Below are 24,220 nucleotides of genomic sequence, written 5' to 3'. Positions count from 1 at the left end.
TTATCTTATTATTAACAGTCTGCTTTATAAGCGTAACCTATGGAGTATTCTTACGCGTTAGAGGGTACTCCCTCTTTACCTAAGTCTAATACCGTTCTATATTGTGAAGAGGCCACGGTATACCCACCTGCTCAATTATGTTCCACATGCCTTGATAATGCAATCATATCAAAGAAGGTTAATATGTTTAGTACCACTGAGCCGTCCACCTCTGAGGAATCTCCCTTCCGTGAGGTGCGCACCCTACTGTTATCTCCCAATACACATGCAACTTCCCGTAGCACTCCTAATCCTCCTTCGGGAGAGGCCCTTTTACCGCCAGATTTTGCAGAGCAGTTGCAAACGGCAGTGTCTGCAGCCTTTAGTGCTTTACCTCGCCCTGCTAAGCGCAAGCGAAAGGTCAAATATTGCTATCCTTCCCAGGGGTCATCTGCTAGCTTGTTGGATTTATCTGATACTAGATTATCCGCTGATGAGGACATATCTGATACTTCAGAGGATGCTCTTTCTGGGTCGGAATCTGCTGCCTTTAGCCCTCCAGCTGCGTAGGAACCACACTTTAGATTTAGGATTGAACATTTACAATTTCTGCTAAAGGAAGTTTTGGCTACTTTAGAGGTCCCAGGGCCTAAATTGCCTGAGGAACCTTTAATTACTAAATTAGATAAGGTCTACGAGGACAGGGTTGTACCACAGACTTTCCTGGTTCCCGTAAAGATGGCGAACATTATTAAGAATGAATGGGAAAGACTTGGTTCTTCATTTTCCCCTTCTTCTTCCTTTAAGAAATTATTCCCTGTTCCGGACTCTCATTGGAGTTGTGGGGTTCCATCCCCAAGGTGGATGGGGCTATCTCCATGCTTGCTAAGTGCACTACTATCCCGCTTGAGGATAGTTCGTCATTTAAAGAGCCCATGGATAAGAGGATAGAAACTCTATGGGATATTTGTTTCAACCGGCAGCAGTGGTTACTGCGGTTGCTGGAGTGGCTACCTAGTGGTGCAACTCCTTATTGGAGTTGATCGAGGTCGAGAGTCCCCTCGACGTGATACAGGAAAGAATTAAAGCCTTAAGGGTAGCTAATTCTTTTATTTGTGATGCAAATATGCAAATTATTTGCCTGAATGCTAAGGCTTCAGGTTTTTCTGTTTAAGCCCGTAGGGCACTCTGGCTGAAGTCCTGGTCTGTGGACATGACTTTGAAGTCAAGACTTCTTTCCCTCCTATTTAAGGGAAAGATTATATTTGGTCCAGGCCTGGACTCTATTATCTCCATGGTTACTGGAGGCAAAGGTGTCTTTTTACCGCAGGATAAGAAGAACAAGCCTACAGGACAAGGTCCTAATTTTCATTCCTTTCTTTCGGATAAATCCCAATGTCAGCGGCCCTCCACAAAGCCCGAGTCCAAGGGACTTGGAAGCCGACTCAGTCCTGGAATCCAAATAAAACAAAAAGCCTGCCGAGACAAGGTCGTCATGTAGGGGTGGCCCCCGATCCGGCTCTGGATCTTGTAGGGGGCAGACTGTCGCTATTTTCAGATGCTTCTTTGGGGACGTGCAAGACCCATGGGTTCTGGAGGTCATCGTTTAGGGATACAGGATAGGTTTCAAGTCTCATCCACACAGTGGCAGATTCCTATTGCCAAACTGTCTTCAAGGCCAGAAAAGAGAGAAGCCTTTCTGGGGTGCGTGAAGGAACTCTCCTCCCTGGTAGTCATTGTACCGCACTTCCAGTTTATTGCACTTCCGTTTGGGCTAGCTACTGCTCCAAGAGTCTTTACGAAGGTTCTAGGAGCTGCTTGCAGTGGCCAGAACCAGAGTTATAGCAGTAGCGCCATACTTGGACGATATTCTGGTTCAAGCACCATCTTGTCGCCTGGCAGAGGACCATTCAAAAGATCTTCTTCGATCTCATGGATAGAAGATAAACTTAGAAAAGATTTCTCTTATTCCCAGTACCAGGGTGGAATTCCTGGATACTATAATAGACTCCATATCCATGAGGATATTCCTTACAGACCAGAGACGTTACAAGCTAACTTCCACTTGTCTTGCCCTCCAGACCTCCTTCAGGCCCTCTGTGGCTCGGTGTATGGAGGTGATTGGTCTCATGGTGTCCAGCATGGACATCATTGCTTTTGCCAGATTCCATCTCAGACCACTTTAGCTGTGCATGCTGAGACAGTGGAATGGTGATCATTCAGATTTCTCTGGACAACCATTCGATAGAATCGCTCTATTGGTGGCTCTGTCCAGATCACCTGTCCCAAGGGACATCCTTCTTGAGACCATCCTGGGAGATTGTGACTATGGACGCAAGTCTATCAGGATGGGGAGCTGCTTGGGGTGCCAGGAAAGCACAGTGCCTGTGGACTCAAGAGGAATCTCTTCTCCCGATCAACATTTTGCAACTTCGAGCAATCTTCAATGCTCTGAAGGCTTTGCCTCTTCTGGGTTCGTCCCAGTTTATCAGATTCCAATCAGACAACATAACCTTGGTGGCTTACATCAACCATCAGGGGGGAACAAGGAGCTCCCTAGCAATGAGGGAAGTATCTCGGATTCTGGAATGGGCATAGGCCCACAACTGCTTGCTGTCAACGATCCACATTCCGGGTGTGGACAACTGGGAAGCGGATTTCCTCAGCAAACAATACTTTCATCCGGGAGAATGGTCTCTACATCCGGAGGTCTTTGCGGAGATTTGCAACAGGTGGGGGACGCCGGAGATAGATCTCATGGGGTCCCGGCTCAATTCCAAGCTACCCAGATATGGGTGGCAGTCCAGGGATCCTCAGGCAGAGCTAATAGATGCATTAGCAGTGCCTTGGAGGTTCAATCTAATTTACATTTGTCCACCGTTACCACTTCTCCTTCGTGTAGTGGCCCACATCAAGCAGGAGAGAACTTTAGTGATACTGATTGCTCCATCGTGGCCACGAAGGATGTGGTTCGCGGACCTGGTGGGGATGTCCTCATCTCCTCCATGGAGGTTACCTTGACGCAGGGATCTTCTTACAATAAATATACCAAATATCACAAAGAAAAAAAAATGTGGAATAAATGTGATAACAAAAATCATAAAAGGAAAACCAAATAAAGTTCTGAATAAAGGATATGTCTGTGTCCTCTGGATGAGTTTTTCAGCTTGTTAGCATTCCTCAGTGAGATCCCATAAAAAAGGAAACAGAAAACTGCAACATAGTGTGAATCTGTAATGGCACTTTTGAGGAAGACAAAGCATACCTGCAAAACGTACGTCGGAACTGAACTGTTCTATATTGAGTTTTATCACGTCTCTACACTAGCCAGGACACCTGGGGGCTTAGCGCTACTGTCTTGCTACTAAAGAGGTTTTGGTTTCGGCGGTCACACTCCTGCTGATCCATTTACCTCTTTGCAAGTTTGGCGATTTGAAGCATTTATTACAGCATATCTGCTTTTGTACCCTTACATTGTGGTGTTATCAAGGCTTATGTGACGCTTTTATATATTTTAAAATAAATTTGTATCCAAGTTTTGCCTAGTGTACTGTTTTCCCATCAGTATAAAGTGGGAGTGCGCATATCCTTGAGCTTAGTGGAAAGCTCCAACAAATGTGAGTAGTCATTTGCAGGGATCTTCTGGAACAGAATCCTTTTGTTCATCAAAATCTAGATTCTCTTAGGCTGACTGTGTGGAGATTGAACGCTTAGTCTTAGCCAAGAGAGGTTTCTCTGAGAGGGTTATTGACACTCTCACTCAGGCTCGTAAGCCTGTTACTCGTCGCATCTACCATAAGGTGTGGAGAGTTTACTTGTTCTGGTGTGAAGAGCGTAGTTTCGCCTGGCATAAGGTCAAAGCTGCCAGGATTCTTTCCTTTCTCCAGGAGGGTCTGGAGATGGGCCTTTCTGCCAGTTCCCTGAGGGGACAGATTTTATCCCTTTTTGTTTTGCTTTCAAAGCTTGCAGAGCTTTCTGACGTGCAATCCTTTGTTAAAGATCAGACCTGTGTTTAGATCTAACGCTCCACCTTGGAGTTTGAATCTTGTTCTTAAGTTTTTGCAACGGGTTTTGTGTGAGCCTATGCATTCGATTGACATTAAAATGTTGTCCTGGAAGGTTCTTTTTCTATTGGCTATTGCATCGGCACACTGAGTTTCTAAAATGGCTGCCTTACAATGTGAGCCTCCCTATCTACTGTTCCACTCTGATAAGGCTGTCCTTCGTACCCGCTTGGGTTTTCTTCCTAAGGTGGTGTCTGATCGTAACATCAATCAGGAGATTGTGGTTCATTCCTTGTGTCCTAATCCTTCTTCTTCGAAGGAATGTTTACTTCTTAATCTGGATGTTGTTCGAGCTTTAAAGTTTTATCTTCAAGCTACTGAGCATTTTAGACAAACTTCTTCCTTGTTTGTTATCTACTCTAGGAAGCGTAAGGGGCTGAAGGCCTTTTCGACTTCCTTATCTTTTTGGTTGAGGAGTGTTATACGCTTAGCTTACGAGTCAGCGGGTCTTAGACCTCCTCAAAAGATTACGGCTCATTCCACTAGAGCGGTGGCTTCCTCTTGGGCCTTTAAGAACGAGGCTATGGATCAGATTTGTAAGGCGCCTACCTGGTCCTCCTTACATACTTTTTCAAAATCCTACAAATTTGACGTTTTTGCTTCGGCTGAAGCAGTTTTTAGGAGAAAGGTTTTACAGGCTGTGGTGCCCTTGGACTAGGGTCCGCATTTTCTTTTACCCCTCCCGTTATCATTCAGTGTCCTCTAGAGCTTGGGTATAGTTTTCCCAACAGTAAGGAATGATGTAGTGGACTCTCCTCATATTAAGAAGGAAAACATAAATTATGCTTACCTGATAATTTAATTTCCTTCTGTACGAGGAGAAACCTCGACCCCTGCCCGTATACTCCGATGGCTTGGACCAAAATTTAGTTTTTCTCTTCCAGGACCATTTTATACCCTGATATTTCTTCTACTGTTCCTTGTTCCCTTGGCAGAATGACTGGGATATGAGGGAAGTGCGGTGGAGTATTTAAGCCTTTGGCTGGGGTGTTTTTGCCTCCTCCTGGTGGCCAGGTTCAGTATTTCCTAACAGTAAGGAATGATGCCGTGGACACTCCTCATACAGAAGGAAATTAAATTATCAGGTAAGCATAATTTATGTTTTTTTTTAAAAAAATAAATAAAAAAATAGATAGATTAGAGGGTCATTATAGTGTAAAAAGATTATAAAGAACACTATAATGTCGCTTCAGATAGATAATACAAATTTAAACAACTCTCCAATTTACTTGTATTATCAAATTTTCTTCATTATCTTGGTATCTTTTTTTGAAGGAGCAGCAATGCACTACTAGGAGTTAGCTGAACACATCAGGTGAGCCAATGGCAAGAGGCATGCATGTGCAGCCACCAATCAGCAGTAAGCCCCAGTAGTGCATTGCTTTTCTTGAGCCTATTCAGGTATACTTTGCAATAAAGGATACCAAGAGATGGAAGCAAATTAGGTAAATTGGACATTTTAAAGTTGTTTAAAATTGCATGCTCCATATGAACCATCCAATTTTAATTTAATTTTGATTTCACTGTCTCTTTAAGAATGAATTAGTTATTGACATTTACAAGAGAAGCAGAAAGGTATTAAGTGACAGTAATTTAAACAAATATATTTACACTATGATGCCTCACTAAGAATAAGTTAACAAATAAGTAAGTTAAAGACAGTTACAAGATGAGTTTGAAATGTTTTTAGTGAAAATATTTTAAACAGAATTAGAAAATAAAATTGGTAGTTGCTTCACAAAATATTATTACAATTATAACAAGGCTAGCCTGTGACTTATTTCACTGGTTACAATGGTTTAAAGGTGGTCTAACCCAAAAAATTACCACTGCCAAGGAAAATTTATTAGTTTCCCCAAACCAATAAATTAAAACCCAGAAGCACAATTTGGCAACAACCTATCTAAAAATACAAAACTATTATATCTGTCTTTTGATATCTTAAAGGGTCAGTAAACAGTTAGTGTCAGCTTGAAAAATCAAAAGATTTAAGAGATTTTATCCCCCAAAGTTACACTTACCTCGTTTCCTCTCCACGCTCTTCTAATCAGGTCTTCTTTTGAAAAGAGGTTCACGAGCACGATATCTAATCACAGCGTGCCCAATCGCGTTATTAAACTAAATGTACCTTGTTCCCGCTACCAGACCAGAGTGGGAGTGCACTACATTTAGTTCAATATTGTGATCAGGCGCGTGATGATTAGACAGCGCGCCCGCAAACCACTTTTCAAAAGAAGACCTGATCAGAAGAGCTTGGAGAGGAAACGAGGTAAGTTTAACTTTGGGGGATAAAATCTTTTGATTTTTCAAGCTGTTGCTAAGATAATGTTACATAATTCTGCACTATGTGCAGAATTACGTAACATTGTTTTTTAAGTTTACTGTCCCTTTAAAGGGACAGTAAAGTCAAAATTAAACTTATGATTCCGACAGAGCATGAAATTTTAAATAGAGTTCCAATTTACTTATATTATACAGTTTGCTTTGTTCTCTTGGTATCCTTTAAACGCATATCCAGGTAGGCTAAGGAATGCAATGCACTAATTGAAGTTAGAAGAACACACTGGTCATTGTCAAGAGATGTGTGCAGCCACCAATCACCAGTTTGCTTTCAGTAGTGCGTTGCTGCTCCTGAGCCTACCTAGGTTTACTTTTCCACTTGATGATATAATTTAGATAGGGTCGTGCAATTTTAAATAACTTTCCATTTTACGTCTATTTTCAAATTTGCTCCATCTTGTTATCTTTTTTGTTGAAGAGCATACTTAGGTAGGCTCAATAGCAGCAGTGCACCACTGGGAGCTAGCTGGTGATTGGTGGCTGCACATATATGCCTCTTGTCATTGGCGGCTCACCCAATGTGTTTAGCAAGGTTCCAGTAGTGCATTGCTGCTTCTGAGTCTACCGTTACCAAAGGATACCATAAGAATAAAGCAAATTTGATAATAGAAGTCAATTGGAAAGTTGTTTATATTTACATGCTCTCTCAGAATCGCAAATGTATAATTTTAACATTACTGTCCCTTTAAGGTACACATTTTTGTTTCCATAATGAAAAAAACAACAATTATTCTATGGGGCCGATGTATGTGCGAGCGGACATAAGCTGTCAGCATTTATCATTGTACAAGCAGTTCTGGTGAACTGCTTGTGCAATGCCGCCCCTACAGATTCGCGGCCAATCGGCCGCTAGCAGTGGGTGTCAATCAGCCTAATCGTACACGATTGGGCGGATTGCAGACCGCAGCCTCAGGAGGAGACGTATGAGTTAAGAGGCAGCGGTCTTAAGACCGCTGCTTCTTAACTCCTGTTTCCGGCGAGCCTGAAGGCTAGTGCGGAAACAGAGACATTGGGGCCTATACATAACTTGTTTAATCGGCCCCTAAGTTTTAGTTTCTGCTTATATAAAATATTCACAATAAACTGTTTGCACACACAATTAGAGTTTTGTATGTACAGTTTAAATAATGAATACAGTATAGAATAACTGGGTATGTTATTGACTATGTTTATAATTTCAAATAAGATTATTGTCCTAAATTATCCTGTGACACTAGGCTATCTCAATATAACAGACATAAATGGAAGAAACTCATACAGAAACAAAAGGCATTTTAATAAGCTACTTATTTGAATTTACATATTACAAATCTATTTGCTTTCTCTATAACTACAAAGGAAGATTAACTTGTATTACAATAAAAGTTGTGAAAAGGAGCTTGAATTTGTGTCAAGGTTACTCTAAGGACAGAATTAGGCTGACGGATGATTTAATTGTTGTAGAAAATAATCTTTCTTTCAAGGTAAACACTCCATTCTGAGGGAGAAATTAAAGAAGAAGAACAATCTAATAAACTTTTCTGACGATATAGGTTAAATATTCAACTAGTTTTCTATCTAAAGGAGAGTCCACGGCTTCATTCATTACTTTTGGGAAATAAGAACCTGGCCACCAGGAGGAGGCAAAGACACCCCAGCCAAAGGCTTAAATACCTCCCCCACTTCCCTCATCCCCCAGTCATTCTTTGCCTTTCGTCATAGGAGGATGGCAGAGAAGTGCCGAAGATTTTGAGTAGTCTCTTATGGAGGGTAGTACTCTTCGGAAAGGGACTGGAGTTTTAAGTAGTCCTGTCAGCCTCTCAGTGAGAGCCTGGATGAAAGTAAGAGTCCGGAGATGCAGGGAGAGTCTTTCTGCGAAACTATCCCGACTCATATTAACAGCTCCACAAGCAATCAGCGTTGACGAGTTTCGCTGCCTGCTTTCTGCACTGAAGTCCATGTCAAGAGTGATGCTTCTACCTGTCACACTTGAAGGGCCGTGTTCCTGTTCCACGGCGTTGATTCTGGTAAGATCGTTTCATTTTTTATACATAACACAGAATAACACAGAAGACAGGGTCACAGTGTGGTGCCTTTATCTTATGGAATCAATGGTTAATATTCCTAGTGAGGAGATTATTGAACGGGGGGTTTATACATAATATTGTTTATTGTGTTATTTCTGTGTTATGTGCGAGATGTGGCTCTGGTAATGGTGGAACTTCAGGTTAACTTTTGGTGCGTTTTCTCCTTAGTGCAGGTGTGGTCCTGCGAGGCATCCGAGGTGACCGTGTGTGAGTTTTCAATTCCTCTGTTGATCAGCAGCATAGGAGATGAAGCGGTTTCTGTAGTCCGGGTCATAGGAGGTGGTGAGTGCCCCGGCCATGGGAGGTATAAAGGTGCCTGTTTTTTAAGCTAGTCTAGTCCATAATAAAAGCGCAAGCTATGGAGGACTCTTGACGCATTAGAGGGATCTCCCTCTTTAACAAAGTCTCATTCCTGTGCTTATTGTGAGGAGGTTCTTGTAGATCAGCCTGCTCAACTATGTTCCACATGCCTTGATAAAGTTGCGACATCTAAAACTAAGGGGATGTCTAGTACTACTGAGCCATCCACCTCTGAGGGCTCCCCGTCCCGTAAGGTGCGTTCCCTGCTTTTATCTACGAATGCACATGCAGCGCCCCAGGGTCCAACCATTACTCCTACGGGAGAGATTCATTGGCCGTCAGATTTTGCGGATCAACTGCAAACGGCAGTATCGAAAGTTATCCATTCCTTACCACGTTCTGCTAAGCGCAAGCGTAGGGCGTATCATGGCGGCCTGGCCCAGGGGATGTCTACGCCTATGGAAATATCAGAGGCGTTATACGATGACGAGACCCACTCCGACTCTTTGGAGGAGGCTCCTTCTGGGTCGGAGTCCGTGCCATCTCATCCTCCGGCTGCGGAGGAGCCTGACTTTAGGTTTAGGATGGAGAATTTGCGCTTTTACTAAAGCAAATGCTTGCTACTTTGGAGGTCCTGGAACCGAAGCTTCCGGAGCAACCTTCAATTCCTAAGCTTGATAAGGTATACGAGGACAGGGTGGTGCCTCAGACCTTTCCGGTTCCTGTTAAGATGGCTAATATTATTAAGAATGAATGGGAGCGATCAGGTTCTTCCTTTTCCCCTTCTTCTTCCCTTAAGAAACTGTTCCCCGTTCCGGACTCTCAGCTCGAGCTGTGGGGGACTGTCCCTAAGGTGGATGGTACCATCTCTATGCTCGCAAAGCGGACGACTATTCCTCTTGAGGATAGTTCGTCGTTTAAAGAGCCCATGGATAAAAAGTTGGAAAACATGTTAAGAAAAATTTTTCAACATACGGGGTTTGTTTTTCAACCGACAGCGGCTGTAGCTGCGGTTGCCAGAGCTGCAACATATTGGTGTGAATCCCTGTGTGATATGGTCGAGAGGGAGACTTCCATCTACGAGATACAGGATAAGATTAAGGTGTTGAAGGTCGCCAATTCTTTCATTTATGACTACAATATGCAAATTATTCGCCTGAACACAAAGCTTTCAGGATTCTCTGTTTTAGCTCGCAGGGCTCTGTGGCTAAAGTCTTGGTCTGCGGAAATGACCTCTAAGTCGAGGCTGTTGTCCCTGCCTTTTCAAGGAAAGATTCTGTTTGGTCTAGGATTGGATTCGATCATATCTACGGTTACGGGAGGCAAGGGAGTTTTCCTACCACAGGATAAGAAAGCTAAGCCTAAGGGATCTACTTTTCGTCACTTTCGTGTGGACAAGGCCCAGCGCCAGCAACGCGCCGCGAAAGCTGATCATTCCAAGGGAACTTGGAAGCCTGCTCAGTCTTGGAACAAGTCCAAGCATAACAAGAAGCCCACTGAGACAAAATCGGCATAAAGGGGCGGCCCCCGACTGGTCCCAGGACCAAGTCGGGGGAAGATTGTCTCTCTTCTCCGAAGCCTGGTTGCAGGTCGTTCAGGACCCTTGGGTTCTGGAGGTTGTTGCACAGGGTTACAGGATAGGATTCATAACTCATCCGCCCAGGGGCAGATTCCTCCTGTCAAACCTGTCTACAAGACCGGAAAAGAGAGCGGCCTTTCTAGAATTTGTAAGGGATCTCTCCTCTCTAGGTGTTATCGTACCAGTACTCCAAGCAGAAAGGGGTCTAGGGTACTATTCAAATCTTTTTGTGGTTCCAAAGAAGGAGGGCATGTTCCGCCCGATTCTGAAACTAAAGTGTTTAAACAAGTTTCTGGCTGTTCCATTGTCCAAAATGGAAACAATTGGATCTATTCTGCCCCGAGTTTAAGAGGGGCAGTTCATGACGACAATAGACTTGAAGGATCCTTACCTTCATGTTCCAATTCACAGGGACCACTTCAAGTTCCTAAGATTTGCGTTTCTGGACCAACACTCCCAGTTTGTGGCCCTTCCCTTCGGCCTGGTGACGGCCCCGAGGGTCTTCACGAAGGTTCTGGGGGCGCTTCTTGCAGTAACCAGATCCAGGGGTATTGCTGTGGTGCCCTATTTGGACGACATCCTAGTACAGGCGCCGTCGTTCAGCCTTGCAGAGGATCGTTCGAGGGCTCTTCTTTTATTGCTCCAGTCTCACGGTTGGAAGATCAACTCAGGAAAGAGTTCCCTGATTCCCAGCAACAGAGTGGAGTTCCTGGGCATGATAATAGACTCTATGTCCATGAAAATATTTCTCACAGATCAACGATGCAGGAAGATTGTGCCCACCTGTCTTGCCCTTCAGTCTTTCTCAAGCCCTTCGGTGGCTAAGTGTATGGAGATGATCCGGCTCATGGTTTCCAGCATAGACGTCATCCCTTTCTCCAGGTTCCATCTCAGACCTCTTCAATTGTGCATGTTGAGACAGTGCAATGGCGATCATTCAGATCCATCACAGCGGATATCCATGGATGCTCGGACCAGGGACTCCCTATATTGGTGGATCCGTCTGGAGCATCTTTCCTGAGACCGTCCTGGGAGATTGTGACCACGGATGCGAGTCTGGCAGGATGGGAAGCTGTTTGGGGTGCCAGAATGGCACAAGGAAAATGGACTCGAGAGGAGTCTCTTCTTCCGATCAAAATTCTGGAACTTCAAGCAATCTACAATGCTCTGAGGGCGTGGCCTCCTTTGGGGTTGTTCAGCTTCATCAGATTCCACACCAACAACATTATCTCGGTGGCTTACATCAACCACCAGGGGGGACGAGGAGCTCCCTAGCAATGAGGGAGGTGTCTCGAAATTTTGGAGAGGGGGCGGAGTCCCACAGCTGCTCGCTCTCAGCTATCCACAACTGGGAAGTGGACTTTCTCAGCAGGCAATCCTTCCATCCGGGGAATGGTCTTTTCACCCTGATGTGTTTGCGAAGATTTGTCTCAGATGGGGAACGCCGGAGATAGATCTCATGCCGTCCAGACTCAATTGCAAGCTACCCCGATACGGGTCGAGGAATCCCAGAGCTGATAGATGCCCAAGTGGTGCCTTGGGGATTCAGCCTAGCTTAAATTTTTCACCGTTACCACTTCTATCTCGTGTAGTGGCACGCATCAAGCAGGAGCGAGCTTCGGCCATCCTGATTCCTCCTTCGTGGCCGCAGAGGACTTGGTTTGCAGATCTGGTGGAGATGTTATCCTCTCCACTATGGAGGTAACCCTATCCCGGGGATCTGCTGGAACAGGGTCCCTTTCAACTTCAAAATCTCGTTTCTCTGAGGCTGACTGCGAGGAGATTGAACGCTTAGTCTTAGCCAAGAGAGGTTTTTCTGAAAGTGTGATTGACACTCTAGTTCAGGCAAGAAAGCCAGTCACTCGTCGCATCTACCATAAGGTGTGGAGGACTTGCTTGTCCTGGTGTGAGAAACACAGATATCCTTGGCACAAGGTGAAGGTATCCAGGATTCTGTATTTTCTCCAAGAAGGTTGGGAGAAAGGTCTTGCCGCTACTTCCTTAAAGGGACAGATTTCAACTTTATCAGTCTTGTTGCACAGGAGACCCTCTGAGCTTCCTGACATTCAATCTTTTGTTCAGGCTCTGTCTAGAATCAGACCTGTCTTTAGGCAGTCTGCTCCCCCATGGAGCTTAAACTTGGTCCTTAAGGTATTGCAAAAGGTTCCATTTGGGCCTATGCATTCTATTGACATTAAGATTCTGTCCTGGAAGGTTCTCTTTCTGTTGGCCATTGCATCGGCATGCAGAGTATCTGAGCTGGCTACCTTGCAATTCAAGTCTTCTAATCTGGTCTTTCATGCGGATAAGGCTGTTCTTCGCACCGGTTTGAGGTTTCTTACCAAGGTGGTGTCTAACCGTAACATCAATCAGGAAATAATTGTTACTTCTTTGTGTCCTAACCCTTCTTCTTCTAAGGAGAGGTTACTTAATAATCTGGATGTGGTTCGGGCCTTAAAGTTCTATCTACAGGCTACGAAGGATTTCAGACAGTCTACATCTCTTTTTGTGGTGTATTCCGGGAAGCGTAAGGGGCAGAGGGCCTCTTCTACTTCTTTGTCCTTTTGGTTGAAGAGCTTGATTCGCTTGGCCTATGAGACAGCGGGACATAAGCCTCCTCAGAGGATCACGGCTCATTCAACTAGAGCTGTGGCTTCGTCTTGGGCCTTCAAGAATGAGGCCTCTATGGAGCAGATTTGTAAGACAGCTACCTGGTCCTCCTTACACACTTTTACAAAGTTTTACAAATTTGACGTATTTGCTTCTGCGGAAGCTGTTTTTGGGAGAAAGGTTTTACAGGCTGTAGTGCCCTCAGATTAGGGTCCGCCTTTTTACCCTCCCGGTTTCATTCAGTGTCCTCTAAAGCTTGGGTATATGTTTCCCAAAAGTAATGAATTTGCCTCCTCCTGGTGGCCAGTTTTTTATTTCCCAAAAGTAATGAATGAAGCCGTGGACTCTCTTTCCCACGATGGAAATAAAATGATCAGGTAAGCATAATTTATGTTTTTTCTCTCATCAACTTGGTTTGGTTCTCAGATACACCTTAGTTATTATTACTATAACAGGGGAGGACTGGCAACTTTTGGCCCAGGGGCAAGTACTACCTAGTGACCCAAGCTTATCAACACACCTCTTTTAAAATACTATAGTTGATATCACAAAAAATAAATAAATATCTGTTGGGCACTGCACCTTCTGCACTGCCCCTGATTCTTACCACCTGAGTCATGGGGAAAGAAAAAGAATTGTCAAAGGATCTGTGGGAAAAAGGTAGTTGAACTGTATAAAACAGCATATAAAAAAATATCCAAGGAATTGAGAATGCAAATCAGCAGTGTTCAAACTCTAATCAAGAAGTGGAAATTGAGGCGTTCTGTTTGATAACATACTGCATTCATCTTGCCATCAATTCTGACCAAATTTCCTGTGCCTTTGTAGCTTACACATCCCCAAAACATCAGCGATCCACCTGTACCTTTCATCATAGGCCTTGTTGACTCCTCTCCAAATATAGCGTTTATGGTTGTGGCCAAAAAGCTCAATTTTGGTCTCATCACTCCAAATGACTTTTTGCCAGAAGGTTTGAGGCTTGTCTCTGTGCTGTTTGGCGTATTGTAAGCAGGATACTTTGTGGCATTTGCATCGTAATGGCTTTCTTCTGGCGACTCAACTAAGCAGCCCATCTTTCTCCAAGTGCCTCCTTATTGTGCATCTTGAAACAGCCACACCACATGTCCTGTATTTCACCTGAAGTTATTTGTGGGTTTTTCTTTGCATCCCAAACAAATTTCCTGGCCGTTGTGGCTGAAATTTTAGTTGGTCTACCTGACCGTGGTTTGGTTTCAATAGAACCCCTCATTTTCCACTTCTTTATTAGAGTTTGAACACTGCTGATTTGCATTCTCAATTCTTTGGATATCTTTTTATATCCCTTTCCTGTTTTATACAGTTTAACTACCTGTTTCCACAGATCCTTTGACAATTCTTTTGCTTTCCTCATGACTCAGAATCCAGAATCGTCAGTGCAGCACTGGATGAAAGATGCAAGGGTCTGTCTGGAGTCCAGAAACTCATTGATCTTTTTATACACACACACTAATTACAAGAACACAGATCACAGGTGAGGATGGTTACCTTTAATAGTCATTCAAACCCCTATGTGTCAACTTGTGTGAATGTTATCAGGCCAAAATCACCAGGGTATGTAAACTTTTGATCAGGGTCATTTGGGTAGTTCCTGTTGTCATTATGATTTAAAAAGAGTAAACACAGTTGATTTATAATAAATGGCTTCAGCCAAACACTAACCATGAGTGAAAGCACAGTTTTTGTGTTATCATATTCTCTGAAAAATGGCCAAGAAATCATAAATTCTGCCAGGGTATGTAAACTTATGAGCACAACTGTATGTCTATATATGTGTCCACATGTATTTATGTGTTTATATGTGTATATATGTCTCTTTAGAAATGTATATGTATGTATGTATGTCTATGTTAAATCCCTTTGCCTTCAAAGAATGAAGAGTTTGTGAGCCGGACTCTCATTAAATAAAATATAACTTTAATTGAAAAGTAGATAAAACATTCACAGCATGGAGAGCTGAGTAGTAGTCAACAAAACCATTAAAGCTTACGTGTTTCGCCCTTAGCCGCAATCATAGCTTAATGGCATACAACCCAACTGCCTAATTTATATCCCTTTTCCTGACTTTTTTTTCTAACATCTGAGACCTCATATCTTTGAGCCTTTATAACTTTTGTGTGCAATATATTTTTCATATAATTTGTATTAGATGGTGTTATTATGAGTGTAAATGTAATTGGTAATGTATTTTTGATGTGTTTTGTGACACTTTTTAGTTTTGCAAAACAGTTAACCAGAGCTCTTGAGGACACGGTAATCATTCGAGTGTAAATTGCGATTGCGCTGGAGCGTGTTTACTTTAATCTCGTTACACCAGCGGTAAACCCCTTATCATTTGCGCGCAAACGTTAGAGCTCCACTCGTAATCTGACCCTTTGGAGGTTATGGTGATTTGCTATTTCTAATTTGATTTTAATGTATTTTTGAGTGAATTATATATAGATTTTTATTGATTTTATATCAAAGTGATAGTAAATGATCAAGTATTGCTTTAAATATCATGTAAAATTATTATTAAACAGACATTGTTTTATTTTATTTTAAAAAAAAAAACTTAATTATTTTTATTTATTTTAATAAGCTTACATTTCTTGAGTACCTTGCCTGTCCACCTCAACAGTGTTTTTTATTTTATTTTATTTTTTTATTGAGGCCGCTCATCCAATCATAAGTGTTGCCACACGGCTCGTAAAGATAAATGTATGTAATGCTTCCTAAACCAAGGAGACAGTGGGGCATATGTATCAAGCTCCGAAAGGAGCTTGATGCCCCATATTTCTGGTCGAGCCTGCAGGCTCACCAGAAACAGCAGTTATGAAGCAGCGGTCACAAAGACCGCTGCTCCATAACCTGTCCGCCTGCTCTGAGCAGGCAGACACACATCGCCGGAAATCAACCCGATCGAGTACGATCGGGTTGATTGACACCCCGTCTGCAGGGGGCGGCGTTGCACCAGCAGCTCTTGTGAGCTGCTGGTGCAATGCTGAATACGGCGAGCGTATTACTCACCATATTCAGCGAAGTCTGGCGGACCTGATTCGCACTGTCGGATCAGGTCCGCCAGACTTTGATAACTTGGGGCCAGTGTGTCCATTGGCAGTGGTACATGAATTAAAAGAATAATTATGTAGTTGTAAACAGTGAATCGGAAATCCATCTTCATTTCACTGTTTACTTGGACCAGCTAGTGCATGATGGAGAGATATTGGAGGGGCAGAGTGCACGCAATAGTTTCAACGTATAGAGTGGTTGGGACCACTATACATCACTATTATTATTATTATTATCGGTTATACAGATTTCGCAGCGCTACACTACAGAAGAGGGTGTCAGATATCACAAAAGGTGAGAAAAAACAAGAGGATAGCTATAGTAAGAATCAGTAAAAAACTAACATTAAGGACATATCAGTGGTGAGGATGCTTCTGTCAGCCGCTAAAAATAAAGCTAGTGTGAAGTTTCATTTCAATAAAACTCCAAATTTAAAATGAAATCCAGGTACCCACCTTTAACATAATAACATTTCTCCAGCCCAAGTGTGCATTATCAGATTTTTTTATTCAAAGATGGAGGGACATTCTGTCTGCTTCCAACAGGATTTATTATTATTATTATTATTATTATTGTTATTATTATTATCATCATTATCAGTTATTTGTAGAGCGCCAACAGATACTGCAGCACTAAGATGTTGAATAAAGAAACTTATATTTGTAGGTCAATGTCAGTGGATAGTTCAAGAGTAAAATGAATGGGAATAAATCAAAAGAGCAGCCAAGGGTTTGTTCTATTATATTGACTGCCTGGACACAATATAGGGATTTCTACCACACAATCCCACCAGATGTGAATAAGGGATCCCTCTCTGCCCCACCCACTCCAACATTCTTCTACCAAGGGATAGATAGAATGGAGATGAGAAGGAGTGAGGTACCATCTAATTAATAATTTTACATTTGTTTCAATTGCAGAAAACTGAATTGAGACGTCTTTTATTGAAATATATTTTTTCATTGGTCCATTTAGATTGATAAGTTAAATTCAGATTCCCAAGAAATAGTATAGGAAGAGAGAGATTGGGCAGACTAGCCAGATTTTATAGTAGATGCAAGTGCGTTTGTGGCCTTACCATATTCTTCTGATTAGATAAATAAGAAGAAATGTTGTAATTGAAAAGGTAAATAAATGTCAGCAAATGTTGTAAGGGAATTACAACTAAGAACTAGTACAATAGGGGCATGAGTTATAATACTATCAATATATAACCATTTCATGAGTTTATGGTAAATATAGGCCTTGTTGTCTAATAACGGGTTTAATGGTGATGCACCGTGATGGAATTGCGTAAGGGAAGGATATTGGTGAAGGAACATCCTAGACTGTGAGGGTCTGTAATATCAAAGGGTTAGGGGTTATGTTACAATGTCATTGTTGTTTATTCCCTCAGATATATTGATATATTGATTTTAAACATTTTTGTAGGGAAAGTAGGAAAGACTATCGCAGGGATAAATGGGGCACTCTGGAAAATATACATAATTTTTGGTCAAATTACCTTGATGGCAGCAATTTTGCCCAAGAACAAAAGAACAAAAGACCTAATTAGGCTAGCGATGAGGAAAGGGCTGGCTAGACAGTGTGCTGAGGGAGGGATATATTAAACAAAAGATTTCTAATTTTATTGAATCTTAAAGTATATTATTATGGGTACTGGCCTGGTCACTCAATTTAATAGGTAGCAGTTACAATGGATTCAACAAAGATTACCAAGATAAAGGGCCATATTACAAGGGGAGTGCTAATTTATCGCAGCCTTGTAAATGGTCAAATTCGCCGGTTTACAGGTGCGCAATAAATAATCAGCAATTACAAGATCAGACCTCTGGTTAATTTTCAAAAAGTGCCCCAATTGATTCCAAACTTTAGTGTTTTTTTCTATAATTTAAAAAAATAGCATCTTTAATTAAAAAAATGTGGCATGAAACAGTTTTATGGGATTAAATGTGGTGGGTGTGGGGTGTTACATTGTGGTCTATGGGGACTGTGTGTTCCCAGTAAATATATATGTATATGCTTGTATACTTATATATTTATTGATTAATTTGTGAATATACACATATTAACACACACACACACACATATATATATATATATATATATATATACACACACACAAGCATATCTATACTATAATTGTGTTTTTAATGTGCTTGTCGCCGTCGTCAGTTGTGCATGCATCCTCAAAAGAATGTTGATTGCGCGAGGCAGTCAAAAGAATGTTGGCTGTGCGCACAGCTAAAATAATCCATCTGGATGCAGGTGAATTCTTTCACCATCCTGCCATTTTCGGAATCCACCTGGATGCAGCGGAGGCAAAAAAAGGATTAAGAATAAAAACACGTAACCGCACGAAATATTAGTGAAAAAAATGCGTAACCGCCCGCACAAAATAACAAAAAAACCTAACCACCCGCAAGAAATAGTAAAAAAAACACCTAAACCGCCAACCTCCACATCGCAAAATAATAAAGTAATTAACCCCTAATCTGCAAATTAAACAACACAAACAACATAATTAAAGTATTAACCCTAAACCGCCAACCCCCACATCGCAATAAACCTAATAAACCCATTAACCCCTAAACCGCCAACCCCCACATCGCAATAAACCCAATTAACCTAATAACCCTTAAACCGCCAACAACCCACATTGCAATAAACCTAATTAACCTATTATCCCCTTACCGCCAGACCTCCACATCACAATAAACCTAATTAACCTATAAACTCCTAAACCGCCAATCCCCCACAATGCAAATAACTAATTTAATAACTAAGCCCCCTAACCTAACACCCCCTAAATTAACCCCAATTACATAAAATAAAAAAAATACTAAGTTTCAATTAAAATAAAAAAGCCTAACATTAATTTAAAAATAAAACCTAACATTAAATTACAAAAAATTAATCTAAAATTACAAAAAATAAAAAAAGTCTAAAATTACAGAAAATATAAACAAATAAACAAAATGATTAAAATTAAAAATTTAAACCTAATCCCTAGGAAAATAAAAAGCCCCCCAAAATAAAAACACCCCCTAATCTAAACTAAACTACCAATAGCTCTTAAAAGGGCCTTTTGTAGGGCATTGCTCTAAGTTAAACAGCTCTTTTACATGTAAAAAATACTAAGTCCCCCCCAAACAGTAAAAATCCACCAAACCCCCAAAATAAAAAAAAAACCTAACACTTAATAAACCTAAAGGGGCATTTGTATGGACATTGTCCTTTAAAGGGCATTCAGCTCTTTTATAGCCCAAAAACCCTAATCTAAAAAAAAAGCCACCCCAAAAAAATAAAAATAAAAGCCTAAGACTAAGCCCCAAATAGGTACTCACCATTCCTGAAGTCCGGCAGTGAAGGTCTTCTACCAGGCTGCTCCATCATCTTCTATCTTCATCCGGAGTGAAGGCAGCACGGAGCAGTCTTCTACTATGCGTAGTGGCGGTCTTCGATAGCGTCAATCCTCAACGGCGGGGAGGCTCCTCTTCATGTGATCGTCTGCCGCACACTGAAGATTGAATGCAAGGTACCCCATATTTATTGGAGTACCTGGCATTCCTATTGGCTGAAATTTTGAAATCAGCCAATAGGATGAGAGCTACTGAAATCTTATTGGCTGATTTGAACAGCCAATAGGATTTCAGTAGCTCTAATCCTATTGGCTAGTTTCACAATTTCAGCCAATAGGAATGCAAGGTACCCCAATTTGAATGCTGTACCTTCTATTCAATTTTTAGTGTATGACAGAGATCAGATGAAAAGGAGCCTCCACACCGCTGAGGACCGCCTCTCTGAATCTGCGCATCGGGGAAGACCTCTCCGCACCTCCGTGCCGTCTTCGCTCTGGATGGAGATAAAAGATGATGGGGCCAACTGGAAGAAGACCTTCACCACCGGACTTCAGGAACGGTGAATAACTATTTGGGGCTTACTCTTATGTTTTATTTTTATTATTTTTGGGGGTGGCTTTTTTTTTTTTTAGATTAGGGTTTTTTGGTCTGTAAAAGAGCTGATTGCCCTTTTAAGGGCAATGCCCATACAAATGCCCGTTCAGGGGCAATGGGTAGCTTATTTTTTTTAAACTTATTTTTTTTATTTTGGGGGGTGGGTTGTTTTACTGTTAGGGGGTAATTGGTAATTTTTTTAGGTAAAAGAGCTGTTTAACTTAGGGTAATGCCCTACAAAAGCCCTATTATTGGTAATTTAGTATTAGATTAGGGGGTGTTTTTATTTTGGGGGGGATTTTTTATTTTTATAGGGGTTTTAGTTTATTTTTTATTTTGGATAGCTTTGTTTATTTTTTTCTGTAATTTAATTTTTTTTATTTTTTGTAAAATTAGTTTTGGGGTGTGTATTTTTTTTTAAATAAACTGCCCACTGGGCATGCTTATCTCCTAGTACATATATATTTATATTTGCTGGCCATCGCTGTGCGACTTACCCCATTCGCTGCGCTAGCTGTCATGCCGTGTCTGACGGTGTGAGAACGAGGCTCCTATTGGAGTCTATGGAAGCGCTCTCTCTTCAATGCATAGCTTCCGTGCAATGCGAAAGAGAGGTTGTGCTTGCATTGCACCTCATTTGTAATGCCAGTGCACATTTGCGTGTGCTGTTATTACTAAGTTGAGCTCAACTATCGCTTTTGCAGAAGCTATATTTTTCGCTCAATTTGTAATCTAACCCAAAATGTCTAACTTTATTATCACAATTAAAAAAGCCATCATAGCCCAGTACCATACAGAAAGACAGGTGTGTAGGACTGAAATTCAGCCTAGTTGGTATTATGCCCTTAAAGATAATTTTATTTACAATACATATAACCTTAAAGGGATATGAAACTCAAAAAAAACTCATTTTGGAAATTAGAGCATTCAATTTTAAACAACTTCTATTATCAATGTTTATTAATTATTTTTGTATCTCATATAACTGTAGTGAAAATATTATAACAGCTTGGCAAATTTATGTCAAAAGTTATTTATATCCAAATTAGGGGGCAGCCAAGTCGTAAAAAATGTGTTTTCTTCATTAATTAGTTAAGTAAAGGCACGTTAAACCATAGGTCATGATTACTTGTTAATGCAATTAAATGTGTATTTGCAAATGATGTAACACATTTACCACTGTTATTGTTTCTTCAGCTTCTTATTTGTACTAATTTACATTTTCTTCTAACATTTAGGAAGGAGAGAACATTTTCTATCTCGCTATTGATGACATTGAAACAGATACAGAACTGCTTATTGGTTACCTAGATAGTGATATGGAGGAAGCTGAAGAAGAAAATGCAGATGTAACTAATAATGTAGTTAGCAAGGAGGAAGATGAAAGCACAAAAGAAGCCCAGCAACCTGGGGTTAAAGGTAAAAAGGGAACGATTACAATCTTACTATTGTGTCCATGATATTGTACGTACAGGTGAAACTCGAAAAATTAGAATATCGTGCAAAAGTTCATTTATTTCACTAATGAAACCTAAATGGTGAAACTAATATATGAGATAGACTCATTACATGCAAAACAAGATAGTTCAAGCCGTGATTTGTCATAATTGTGATGAATATGGCTTACAGCTCATGAAAACCCCAAATCCACAATCTCAGAAAATTAGAATATTACATGCAATCAATAAAACAAGGATTGTACATAGAACAATATCGGACCTCTGAAAAGTATAAGCATGCATACTGTATGTACTCAGTACTTGGTTTGGGCCCCTTTTGCAGCAATTACTGCCTCAATGTGGCGTGGCATGGAAGCTATCAGCCTGTGGCACTGCTGAGGTGTTATGGAAGACCAGGATGCTTCAATAGCGGCCTTCAGCTCTTCTGCATTGTTCTGTCTCATGTCCTCATCTTTCTTTTGGCAATGCCCCATAGATTCTCTATGGGGTTCAGGTCAGGCGAGTTTGCTAGCCAATCAAGCAGAGTAATCCCACGGTCATTGAACCAGGTTTTGGTGCTTTTGGCAGTGTGGGCAGGTGCCAAGTCCTTCTGGAAAATGAAGTCAGCATCCCCATAGAGTTTGTCTGCGGAAGGAAGCATGAAGTGCTCCAAAATCTCCTGGTAGACGGCTGCGTTGACCCTAGACTTAATGAAGCACAGTGGACCAACACCAGCAGATGACATGGCTCCCCAAATCAACACAGACTGTGGAAACTTCACACTGGACTTCAAGCATCTTGCAGTGTGTGCCTCTCCATTCTTCCTCCATACTCTGGGTCCTTGGTTTCCAAATGAGATGCAAAATTTGCTCTCATCAGAAAAGAGGACTTTGGACCACTGAGCAACAGACCAGATCTGTTTTTCTTTAGCCCAGGTAAGACGCTTCTGACGTTGTTTATTGTTCAGGAGTGGCTTGACAAGCGGAATACGACATTTGAAGCCCATGTCCAGGATCCGTCTGTGTGTGGTGGTTCTTGATGAACTGATTCCAGCCTCAGTCCACTCCTTGTGAAAGTCCCTAACACTTTTGAATGGCCTTTTCCTGACAATCCTCATCAAGGCTGCGGTCATCCCTGCTGCTTGTGCACCTTTTTCTTCCACACTTTTTCCTTCCACATAACTTTCTATTAATGTGCTTTGATACAGCACTTTGGGAACATCCAATTTATTTTGCAATTACCTTTTGAGGCCTTATGGAGGATTTCAATGATGGTTTTCTGCACAACTGTCAGGTCAGCAGTCTTTACCATGATTGTGATTCCTACTGAACCAGACTGAGAGACCATTTAAAGGCTCAGGAACCATTTGCATGTATTATGGCTTAAGTTGCTGATTAGAGTGGGACAATTTGAGCCTAGAATATTGCACCTTTTCACAATAATCTAATTTTCTGAGATTGTGGATTTGGGGTTTTCATGAGCTGTAAGCCATAATCATCACAATTATGACAAATCACGGCTTGAACTATCTTGCTTTGCATGTAATCTCATATATTAGTTTCACCTTTTAGGTTGCATTAGTGAAATAAATGAACTTTTGCACGATATTCCAATTTTTTGAGTTTCACCTGGTGTTAAGGGCTGAGATTAGCTTTATCATTAGGGATTGGGTAGAAGACAGGGCTAGAGTTTGGGTTAAATACTTTGATTAGCATTACTATTAGGGAGTGGATGGAGTTTAGTGTTAGGTTTATGTTTAAGGACTGACATTAGGGCTAGAGATTAGGATATGGTGTAGTTTAGGGCTATGATATGGGTTTAGTACTGGGATTAGCATTAGTATTAGTGAGTGGGTGGAGGTTAGTGCTAGGTTTAGGTTTAAGGACTGGCACTAGGGTTAGAGATCAGCATTGGGTGCAGTTTAGGGCTATGGTTTAGGGTTAAAGACTATGATTAGCTTTAGCGTTGGGGATTGGGTGTATTTTAGAGCTAGGGTTAAGGAATGGGATTAGCTTTAGCATTATTGATTGGGTGTATTTTATAGTTAGGGTTTAGGGTTAAAGACTGAGATTAATTTTAGCATTAGGGTTTGGTTGTAGTTTAGCGCTAGAGTTAAGGAATGGGATTTGCTTTAGCGTTAGGGATAGGGCATATTTTAGAGTTAGGGTTTAGGGTTAAAGACTGGGATTTGCTTTAGCATTAGGGAGTGGGTGGAGTCTAGTGATAGGTGTAGGTTTAAGGACTGTCAGGGCTAGAGTTAGGCACTGGGTGCCGTTTAGGGCTAGAGTTTGAGTTAAGGAATGGGATTAGCATTAGTATTAGGGAGTGCGTGGAGGTGTAGGTTTAGGGCTGGTATAAGAGCTAGAGTTAGGCACTGGGTGCAGTTTCAGGGCTAGGGTTTGAGTTAAGGACAGGAATCAGCATTAGCTTTTGGGAGTAGGTGAAGGTTAGTGCTAGGTGTAAGTTTAGGGACTGGCATTAGGGCGAGAGTTAGACACTGAGTGCTGTTTAGAGATAGGGTTTGGGTTAAGGACTGGGATTAGCATTAGCGTTTGGAAGTGTGTGAAGGTTAGTGCTAGGTGTAGGTTTAGGGCTGGCATAAGGGCTAGATTTAGGCACTGGGTGCAGTTTAGGATTTGGGTTAAGGACTGGGATTAGCGTTAGCATTAGGAGTGTGTGAAAGTTATTGCTAAGTATAAGTTTAGGGCTGGCATTAGGGCTAGAGTTAGGCACTGGGTGGAGTTTAGGGTTTGGGTTAAGGACTGTAATTAACTTTTTGGAGTGGGTGGAGTTTAGTGCT

General features: G+C 41.5%; 1 protein-coding gene across 1 annotated transcript in view; it reads left to right on the top strand.

Moving 5' to 3' along the window:
- Positions 1-24,220, top strand: part of PRDM5 (PR/SET domain 5) — a 492,849-nt gene that overhangs the window by 99,876 nt on the left and 368,753 nt on the right. The window contains exon 4 of the mRNA XM_053703603.1: positions 21,220-21,400. Within this exon, the coding sequence (XP_053559578.1) occupies positions 21,220-21,400 (181 nt within the window). The remainder of the gene's footprint in view (positions 1-21,219; positions 21,401-24,220) is intronic.

This window comes from Bombina bombina, chromosome 2 (genome assembly GCF_027579735.1).
Source record: "Bombina bombina isolate aBomBom1 chromosome 2, aBomBom1.pri, whole genome shotgun sequence".
Taxonomy (NCBI): domain Eukaryota; kingdom Metazoa; phylum Chordata; class Amphibia; order Anura; family Bombinatoridae; genus Bombina; species Bombina bombina.
Note: the sequence above shows the minus strand (reverse complement) of the source record. Positions and strands in the feature narration are given on the sequence as shown.